The 10,237-nt window shown below is 40.2% G+C and overlaps 1 protein-coding gene and 1 long non-coding RNA gene across 2 annotated transcripts in view; one reads left to right on the top strand and one right to left on the bottom strand.

Moving 5' to 3' along the window:
• The first annotated feature begins 742 nt into the window (after window positions 1–742).
• zfp64 (zinc finger protein 64 homolog (mouse)) lies at window positions 743–6,515 on the top strand. The gene is made up of 6 exons (XM_028011385.1): window positions 743–991; window positions 1,104–1,271; window positions 1,353–1,499; window positions 2,239–2,301; window positions 2,395–2,646; window positions 2,733–6,515. Exons 1-6 carry the CDS (start codon window positions 970–972, stop codon window positions 4,064–4,066), a joined length of 1,986 nt encoding a protein of 661 aa, XP_027867186.1. The 5' UTR covers window positions 743–969; the 3' UTR covers window positions 4,067–6,515.
• LOC114140999 (uncharacterized) overlaps window positions 5,626–10,237 on the bottom strand; it is a 23,503-nt gene continuing 18,891 nt past the window's right edge. Inside the window, exon 2 of the long non-coding RNA XR_003594742.1 lies at window positions 5,626–8,712. This is a non-coding gene — a long non-coding RNA (uncharacterized LOC114140999). The remainder of the gene's footprint in view (window positions 8,713–10,237) is intronic.

Here is a 10,237-nt window from a genome sequence, read left to right as displayed (position 1 = left end):
AGCTGAAACTATTTTTGCCCCATATCATTGATATATTATGCATTAGGATTGTGTGTGAATAATGTATCTTTATATCTGATTTTCCTTTGTCTTTGTCAAATATTCATCTCGGTGTTTACCTAGAAAACAGAATGGACTGGTGATGCAACAATGAAGAGGTCTACAAGAAGGGACAGAGGAGACCTTACTTCTAGAGGAGGCTTAGGTGGTTCAGTGTTTGCAGCAAAATGCTGCAGATTTTCTATAATTTTGCTATAGAGAATATGATATCTTCTTCCATTATTAGTTTGGGTAGCAGCATTAGACTAAACAAGCGAATAAAAAAGCTGGTTGTGTTCTGGGGACTTCTCTGCTACCTCTGGAAATAATTGTGCAAAAAAGGATTTTCATGAAATGAAAAACATTACGAATAACCTAGAGCATCTTCTTCATGACATTGCTATGCAACAACAGTGTCCATATATATATATATATATCTTACAACAGATGTAAACCATATTATTATGTATGTGTAAGCATAATACACACACACACACATATATGTGGGTGTGCATGTGTGTGTGTATTATGCGTACACATACATAATAACATGGTTTACATCTGTTGAAAGAAAGAAAGAAAGAAAGAAAGAAAGAAAGAAAGAAAGAAAGAAAGAAAGAAAGAAAGAAAGAAAGAAAGAAATTCCTTTTTCCCACAGCATTCAATGCAACATGGTATGTAACTCAGATACGCATGCCGCAAACTGTAGCGATAGTGTCGTAAAACCTCAAAGTGTCGGTGTTTTTGAAAGAGTGAACTGTTAATTTTATCGGTGGAAACTAATCTTCATGGAGCTCACAGTTGAAAATATGCGGTTTTGTTGATGGCCGTGTTTTCATTTGAGTCGCTTTTGTTTTACGCCAAAATGAAGCGTTCGCTCGAACACAGCAGCCGAAAAATAAGTTGAGCTTTACCAAAACAAAATCGAAAATGGCAACATGCAACAGCGAAGGTAAGACAAAGCAACTCCTAATCAGCACAGAATTGTTGTTGGGTGTCAGCATAACAAATCTAAATGTATAAATTCTGTGGTGAAGTCATTATTTCCTATTTTCGTTATCTAGTAAATGCAGGATCCTGTTCTGCGGTGGAGGTGAACCCAGACATCCACATCTGCGGCTTCTGCAAACAGCAGTACAATAATTATGAGGTCTTTCTCGCCCATAAGCAAAACGGATGCTCCCTTCCTTCCTCTCATACCGCGGTCAGCTCTGTATCAGCCTCTCTTACAGGTTCCGGTTTTATATTTTAATGGAAAGTCACTTAAAAGCAGCCGTTTCATGCACGTCTGACATGGTTTCCTCAAACCTCAGGTTCCAGCACAGAGTTTGTTCTTGAGGATGCTTACCAGGTCTGCGTGGTGAGGGGTGTCAAGAAGTCCTTGACCAAAGCACAGAAAACTCCATCCAAGAAACTAAAACCTGCCCTGACTTCCAAAAGACACTCCTGCTGTTTCTCAGGTTGGTTCTGTAAAGTTACTGATCCTCAAGCCATATATTGATCTGAACCAAACAGGTGTTTTTAGTTCAATGAAGAGAAGGGAATACATCAGCAATGACCTTTTACCAAATTAATTGTTACTATTTGTGAATGTAGGGAAGGTTTAAAGTTATATTCAGATTAGGAAAGTTAAATTCAGTTAATTTATGTAGCGTCTTTGGATGAGCATCTCTTGAACCTGGCTCAAGAGACTCTGCCGTGATTGCACGGATATGGGATTGCTTTATAAATTCATAAATAAATATGTAGTTACATAAGTAACAGTAATTACTTCTATAGTGGTTTCATCTAAGAGAGAAATGCGTCTAAGCAGATAAAAAGAGCAGATTCACAGTTCAGTGCTTTAAAAGCTCAGCCAATAGCTTTCTTTGAGAGACAGGATAAATGCTAAACTCATAAAGTTTGCTATTCTACAGTGGTAAAGGTTCCTTCATCACATGAGTTGGTATGCACTGCCAGAAAGAACATTATTGCCACATTTATTGGTGTGTAGAACCCCTCTGTTTTAATAGAGTTGCATAGAAACAAATATTTGCAACTATTACTAAATTAAAGCAAAGTTGGGGAAAAAAGATGTGAGCCAAAATTTGTTCACACCAATTGTTAGGTCAGAGAGAACATTTATTTTATTGTTTACACAATGTCGTTCTAAAAGCTTCTAAATAATTAGAGAGTTTGGCTTTTCTTCCACATTTACAGGTTGCACTTTTAAGACACAGTATGGCCAAAAAGACATGGAGCGACATCTCAAGACTCACACCGGTAGGATAATCCCTTTTAATACTGTACGTTTTTGAGATGAGCTGCAGAAAAGCCCAAAGAGTCAGCCCACTTTGTTCTTCCCTCAATGAGCAGGCGAGAAGCCGTTTGAATGCGAGCTCTGCCACAAGCGCTTCAGCCGGCGTGACAAACTGAACATGCACAGCCGCTCCCACACTGGCGAGAGGCCTCACAAGTGCAAGCACTGCTCGTACGCAGCAGCGGACAGCAGCAGTTTGAAGAAGCACCTTCGGATCCACTACGACGAGCGGCCGTTCAAATGCCAGATCTGCCCTTACGCCAGCCGCAACTCTAGCCAACTCACTGTGCACCTACGCTCTCACACCGGTAGCTTCCTTCAAATGCTAATTCAATGTTTACCTGGCTGACCTGGTGACACAAGCCTCTCATTTATTCTCTCTTTCTCTTTCAAGGTGATGCACCTTTCCAGTGCCAGCAGTGCGACGCAAAGTTCAAAATCAACTCCGACCTGAAGAGGCATCTCCGCATTCACTCCGGGGAAAAGCCCTACAAATGTGACTTCTGTGAGTACCGCTGTGCTATGAAAGGAAACCTGAAGTCTCACACTCGCATCAAGCACGGCACTGAGAACTTGTTTCAGTGTGAACAGTGCGACTACAAGTCCGCCAGCAGGTCGGCTCTGCGGCAACACGCGAAGCAACACCTGCCCGCTCAGCCCTTTCAGTGCTCCAAATGTACTTACTCATGCTCCAGCAAGGGGGCGCTCAAAGTCCATGAGCGGATCCACTCAGAGGAGCGCCCCTTCAGATGTGACTTGTGCAGTTTTGCCTCCAAGCGACTCAGCTGTCTGGTCACTCACAGAGAGCAGTGTCACTCGGATAAAGCAGAGAGAGGAAGAGTCAGGAATGCCGGCAGAGGTGGACAAAACTCTCCTAAACCCGTCAGCTCTCGGTATCGGGCCAAACTTGATGCAGCCCGGGCCTTCCACTGTGACTTGTGCGATGCATCGTTTGTGAGGGAGGACTCGCTGCGCAGCCACAAGAAGCAGCATAGAGACGCCCAGGACACGGTGCAGCTCCAGCTTTCCAGCTCAGCAGACACGGTCAACCTGGTTCCCGTTACAATGCCGCAAAGCAATGCTCAGATTGAAGTTCCCTTCCCATCTAGTTCAATGGTTTCATACAATAACGCACAGATTAAAATCATCGTCCCACAGCCTTTGGGTCAGCAAAGCACCTTAATCCCTGCTGGTGGGGATGGAACAAGCAAGACCAAACTGGTCTTACTGGAGCCAGATAACCAAGACGTCGTTGTCAATCAATCTATGATCCAACAAGTCAACCTGCTGGCAGCTGTGCAACCTCTCGGGTCGTCTTGCAGTACCGTCAGGGCCGAACCCCAGACTGTCCTGCTGACAAAGCTGAGCTCAGACAATAACACCCCTCAGGACTCCACCAGCACGCAGACTTTGATCACCTACAGCTCTGATCTGGAGGGCCTCAGCACCTTCATTCCTGATGAGGGCACAGAACTAAGAGTCATGACAAAAAAGAGCTCACCATTGGTGACAGTAGCAACTTCACCGGACATGGTTGGCTCCAAGCCTGCTGAGCCTTGTCAAGAAGCTGGACTGGTGGTTCCAAACATTGGCATTGGTAGCCAGAACGTGGTCATCCAGGGTGTTCCACTGATAATGTGCACTCAGCCACAGCAGGGCGCGGTGGAGCAGCTCTCTCCACACACACTCTATGCAGATTCACACACACCTGGAAGCATGCCGCAATGAGTGAAATGAAATGTACTTTACATTTCCAATGAGAGGTTCACATAAACTCATCATAGGACGCAAGTTCTATGTTATTTTGAAGCTTTTTATTATTTATTTGAACCTTTCATACAACATACGCTGCAATATTTTTTAAAAACAAGCATCGGGTGCACAAATTTAAGTTTTAATGCATTATGAATTATTCACATTATACACCTCCAGTAAGATTGGATTAAATGTTGCTAAGCAAGTTTCCCCTTAACCAAATGCTTTTAGTTAACATCAACAAGCCTTTTTATTGAATATTTGACCACTCTTTCAGTTTGTTTAATGCTTTTAACCATTGTCAATACATTTTTAAAAGGTTCAATGGGTGAGCCAATCGGAATTGGTCACCCATCATATCTACGTAAACATAGCCAGTCCTACTCTTTATTGTTGCTCTCAAAATTGTGCATGCTGCACAGCTGTTATATGGCAGGTCTTTTGGGATATAAAAGTGTAGAATAGCCAAAGATGTTCCCAATCCAAGAAATATAGTCCCTCCAGGGTCACCTGGGTCTACCTCTGGGTCTGCTTCCAATGGGAATTCCCTAACCTCGCCTGGGAGGAGTCCGGGAGGCTTCCTAACCAGATGCCCAAACCACCTCAATGGCTCGTCTCTACGCTGAGTTCCTCTTGGATGAAGGAGTGTCTCACCCTGTTTCTAAGGGAAACCGCAGACACCCAGCGGAGGAAACTCATTTCAGACGCTTGTATCCACTTTCTCATTCTTTTTGTCATTACCTAAAGCTTGAGACAATAGATGAGGGCAGGAATGTAGATCAACTAGTAAATCGAGAGCTTCACCTTCCGGTTCAGCTCTCTTCAACCCAACAGACCGATACGTATTGACTTCACTTCAGATACCACACTAATTTTCCTGTCGATCTCCCACTCCGATTTTCCCTTTTTTGTGAACAAGAACCCAAGTTAAACGGCACTACTTTGGGTAGGACCTCGCCCCAACCTCGTGAAACACTTTATCCTTTTCCAGATCAGGACTACGGTCAAGGGGCTGATCCGCATCCAGGCTGCTTCACATTCTGCCCGATGCCTCCAAAACAGATTCCCTCAACATCTTGGCATTGCCTAGAAATGCTGTCCAGAAAGGTGACAAAGGGAAACCTCGGAGTCCAACTCTCCTTTCAAAACTTTTTCCACAACTAAATTGGTATTAACTCCTTAAAATTGAAACCTAAAGCTACCAACTCTGTTTGAAGATAAATCTAAAATCTTAATTGGAAAGTGGAGGGAAAAAATGGTTCAAATAAAATTAATATAACAACTTGACCATGATGAGTGTAAGTTAACTTGTCACAGGAATTGCATATTTAAGTGAAACTATACATAAGCTCTTTTAATTGTCTGGAAGAATTGGGGAAAACTTCAACAATATCAATACTGTTGACTTAAGCTGCTGTTGATTTGCCTGAGAAGTCTGACATATGAATGACATCATGCCAAGCTGAAAACATGGATGTAGCTGCAGTGTAAAAACAACAAATGTTACCAAGTATTTTTGGTCTAGTTTCTGGTGCTAATATTTTAGTTTTCTCCTATTTCAAGTGTTCTAACTTACAAGCAACTTTTCTGCAAGATATAGAACCTTTCAGGTCAATAACTCTTGACTATTGATTAAAACTATTAGTTCCACTGGCAGATTTCTTTACTTATCACAAGATATTCTTTCCATATTATAAGTGAGAAATATCTTACAGTGGAGCTAGTAGTTTTGATAAATATTAAACAATTTATTGACCTAAAACAAGCTCCTACATGTTTTGGAAAAGTTACATATGACGTAGATTTGTCTTATTTCAATATTGTTCTAATATATTTGCACTAGAAACTAAAAATACTGGTTATGATTTTGTGTTGTTGTAGTGTGTAACTAGCAGGTAAAGTGTTACATTTCCTATAGGCAGATAAATTACAGTTGAAAGTTGCGTTTACAGGCAAAGTGAATGACATACACTGACAGGAGTGATGACAAACTACAGCATTTGTTTACACAGTGTTTTTCTGCTCACTGATGAATGCCAATTTCAATAAATTTGTATTCATTTGAATTTATTTTTGCTTTTATTTATTTGAGATTCGTTTTAGCTGAGTAATATCCTGTAAAGTGCTAAGGAGCAATGACTGGAACCTGAAATCAAAAATGTCGGGCTCATGCATTTTTTAGTTTGTCCATAAGGGGGCAGCAGAGTGTCAAGAGTAAAGGTTGAGGTTAACTTTGATATAATGCGTTGTTTACTTACATACTCTATGTGCATTTTTGAATACTTCCCAGTCGTCTGTCTGAATCAACTGATGTCAATTGTAAATAACATTAGTTCAACCATCAAGGTCTTTGATTCTAAAAGCCAAGCTGCTCCAGCAATAGATTTTTCAATAAAGTGCGTGTTTTGCTTGTTGCCATCTATTATTCTGGCCGTTTTTACACACAGATGTCAGCCCTCTGTATTCGTAAGCAGAAGATGCTTCACCTGAATAGGAGGCTCCTGTGAATTGATTTCTTCGTCTCTCGCATTCTGGCACTAATGGATCCACTGAAGCACGCTGCTGCATTTACAAGCTCAGCATGAGCACAAACTCAAGCAAAGTTACTTCCTGATGGAGATGTCTGTCAACACCAAGGGTTCACATCAGAGTTAGTTTGCCTTTGACAAATGGAAACATGATTGTGCCCCTTTAGTAGTTTCTGATTTAATTGGGAGTCCTTTTATCTTTTCTGTGGAATAATTATGAAGGGTTTTTGAGGATTCCTTGAAGTGCATGTTGGTAAAAGCCTGTGGAGGTTAGAGGCAACCGTTCTGCATTGCATGTAAAGTTTCAAACAACGATACTGATGAAACTACAAACAGTGAAAATAGTTCATTAAAACTGCATGTTAGGTTTAAATTAGGTGATGCATCACCTGTGCTTTTGTCTCATGTGATGCACATTTGTTAGTATGTAGGACATTATCTGCAGAAAGGTGTGAAAATTGCTAAATAAATCAAAACACCTGGAACTAAAAAGCCCAGGTTTTAGTTCTGTGAAGAACTGAGAACAAGATGAATTTACACAACACTTTTTCATTTTGGGTAATGACTCTTACTAGCATTGTTCATTTTGAATTGGCAATATTTGCCCATTCCTCTCTGCAAGAGCACTCGAAGTCTGCCAGGTTGCGAGGCCATATAGTGTGCACAGAAACCAGTGTTCTAATGATCTGGATGTATACTTTGTGTTGTAGTGAAAGATGGAGTTCCTTCCTCATCATCTTCAAAGTTCTAGCAGAAGCCCAAAGGTTTGGTTTGGTTTCGGCATTTACTGATATGTGGAACTCTTCATGATTCCTTCCACTTAAATCCTCAATTGCAGCTGAAGAAAAGCAGCTCTAAGGCATGACGGAGCCACCACCTTGCTTCACTGTGGGTATGGTGGTCATTTTGGTGATGTTTTTACACCAAATTTACCTCGTGGGAAAAATTGTCTGAAAGGTCAGCCTTGCTTTCATTATATCGTAACACTGTTTTCCCACCATTGGGACTCTTCAAATGTAACTTTGCCAATTTTATCGAGGTTTGGGAGGTTTGTTATTGTAAGAACAATCTTCCGTTTTTCACGAGTACAGCAGATTGTTGTGAAATTTCTGCTGCTCCATCAATATATCTCTGTGTTAAACCACTTGATGACATTTAATGCCTTGAAAGTAGATTTGCTCCTTTCTTCTGACTGAAATCTATTTTTAAAAATCCTACAGTTTTTGGGAATTCAGTGATGAATGCTTAAAAGGCCAATCCTATAGGCTAAAAATGTGAGCATTCTTCTTAGATATAGTTTTTTTTCTTTGCTAGAAAGGCCACTGAGTCATCTGAGACATTTGAAAACTAATATTTGCTCAAACATGGGTGACACCCACTACAAGGCAGTTACTGTATGTTATTTCTTGAGGTAAAAATTTGACTTGTCCATCTTGGAAACTCAGTTGATTTTTCTAAATGTGATCTAGATAACCAACCTAGATATCTAGATGTTTTTAATTTTGGTTTATTTGCTATAACAAAAACAAAAAGCCAAATAAAATTAAGTACAACAGGTTCTGAAAGGATAAACCTTAACAGCGTCAGTGGAACTTATACGACATACTGACTCCTCTTACCATTGATTTAAATATATTTTTGAAATTTTGCACAGGTTGCAGGTAATATTAGTGATGTAAAAAGTTCTGAAATTATTCACTAAATGTCAGATTTTTTTTTTTTTGACATCACAAACTCTGACAAATGTGCGGATTTATGTTATGTCCAGCATACAAAACAATACAGGTGAAACGTAAAATAAGTGGAATAATCTTGTGCAGCACTTAGCTGCAAAAGATGAAACAAGTAGTTACTTTGGTCAATAATTTTTTTCTATTTGATTTCTTTTTTCAAGGGTTTCGCATCATTTTGAGGAATAAAATAATTTGCCACTCCTCATAACGATGAGTGTTTGGTAGAAAACGCATGAAGGGCTCTCTCCGGCGTATCTCTTTGATCTATTATCTAACATGCTTCCAGACCATAATCCTGAGAGCTCGTCCCACCAACACACACACACACACACACACACACACACACACACCCAATCCACTCGTTTCCCTCTTCCACATGTGACATCAGAGCTGAAGTCAGTGCTCTTTCTGTGGGGGTGGGACCCCTGTAGAGTCTTTAAACCCCACTGTATGGCTGCAGGAGGAGCATGGCTGGATAATGATGGGAGTGTTTTGTCATATTGATTTTTTTTATACAGCAAAAGCCTCCTTTGCTATATCAGATAATCCTAAATTATGCCTCAGTTAAAGGACCTGTCTTGCGGAAGGCAGCAGGAGTTTAAAAACAAACCTCTTTATACTGTAGGCACTTCTTCAGTTCCTTCCTTCCTGTGTTTGAGATGTCAGCCTTTGAATGGAGCCATAAACGTAGCCTCCATCCCGCCACCCCAAAAACAAAAAAAAAGCAATTTCCACTCACAGCTGCTTAAAGAAATTGTAAGTTGTGGAGCGCTCCTTTTAAGCAGATCCAGAGAGGAGTTTGTTCAGGAGAGAAACACCGACTCCAACGGAAAAACCTTGATTTGTATCAAAACAGGCCGGTGGAATTAGAAAGTTGCCTCCTTGTACCATAGGTGTCTAATTAGCGACTTGGCGCATTTTTCTGCCCCTCTGCACTCCTCCAGGTGCAATCTGTCACTTACTTCAACAATACTTTACTGACCTTTGCTTTGTTTGCACACAATTTGCTATCCCATCAGCAAATGGCATTGAATGCCTTAATGAAATTACCTGATTGGCAGAGTATTGATATGGATTTCTGGGTGGTTTTTTTTCAATGCAGGCATCTTTTCGGCGTGACACTATTGACGTCCTAAGTGAGTTTAGATTTGTCAGGGCACTGCAGGCTTTTATCTTGTCTCTGGTCAATTCTTTTTGTCTGTGTGATAGAAATTCAAGATGATAGGGCTATTTGATCAGCAGTTTGCAGCTGGCTGACAGAAAGAAAACCTATGTAATTTGCCTTTCTGAATGCAATGTGATTATTTGCTGAGACATTATTAGTCTACATGTGGAATCCATTGAATCACAGTGGGGCAAACTCCAACTTGAAGATAGCACTGCTTTTGTGGATGGTTTTATCTTTTCACTTACATGTTTTTGTTCTTTGATCATCGAAATATGTATTTAAGATGTGAAAAAGTTCAAGAGACTGGGAAATTCTGACAACTGGGGACCTTTCTGTAAATAGTTTGAGCTACATATGTGAACATTTTACTGAAGGTGTGTGGCACTGCATGTTTTATTTTTGTATTGATCTGCACTTTTTAAATTTCGTTGTTCTTGTGACAATGACAATACAGATTTATCTATCTATCTATCTATCTATACCAAGTAAATACAAGACCTGTATCGCCGATACCAATGCTTCTTATTTAAGTTTGACCTTTTGGTGTTCTTGTGGTTTTTACTTTGAATTATTTTGTTCAAACCTGGAACAGCATTCTACAAAATACTTTAAGAACATATTAACATGATTTATGTGCATTTTTACAAAATAAAGTGCAAAATATTATAATTTAAGAGCAAACAAGAACAGGTAGTTACAAAGTTCAACACAAAAA

This window comes from Xiphophorus couchianus, chromosome 24, assembly GCF_001444195.1.
Source record: "Xiphophorus couchianus chromosome 24, X_couchianus-1.0, whole genome shotgun sequence".
In the NCBI taxonomy this organism is placed as follows: domain Eukaryota; kingdom Metazoa; phylum Chordata; class Actinopteri; order Cyprinodontiformes; family Poeciliidae; genus Xiphophorus; species Xiphophorus couchianus.
This window is presented reverse-complemented; position numbering and strand designations above follow the sequence as displayed.

Excerpts from the sequence above, each read along its gene's own strand:
- zfp64 (XM_028011385.1), top strand. The coding sequence starts at position 970 with ATGGCAACATGCAACAGCGAAG. Across the intron at positions 992-1,103 it reads GGCAACATGCAACAGCGAAG|TAAATGCAGGATCCTGTTCT; the intron begins GTAAGACAAAGC and ends TTCGTTATCTAG. Across the intron at positions 2,647-2,732 it reads GCACCTACGCTCTCACACCG|GTGATGCACCTTTCCAGTGC; the intron begins GTAGCTTCCTTC and ends TTCTCTTTCAAG.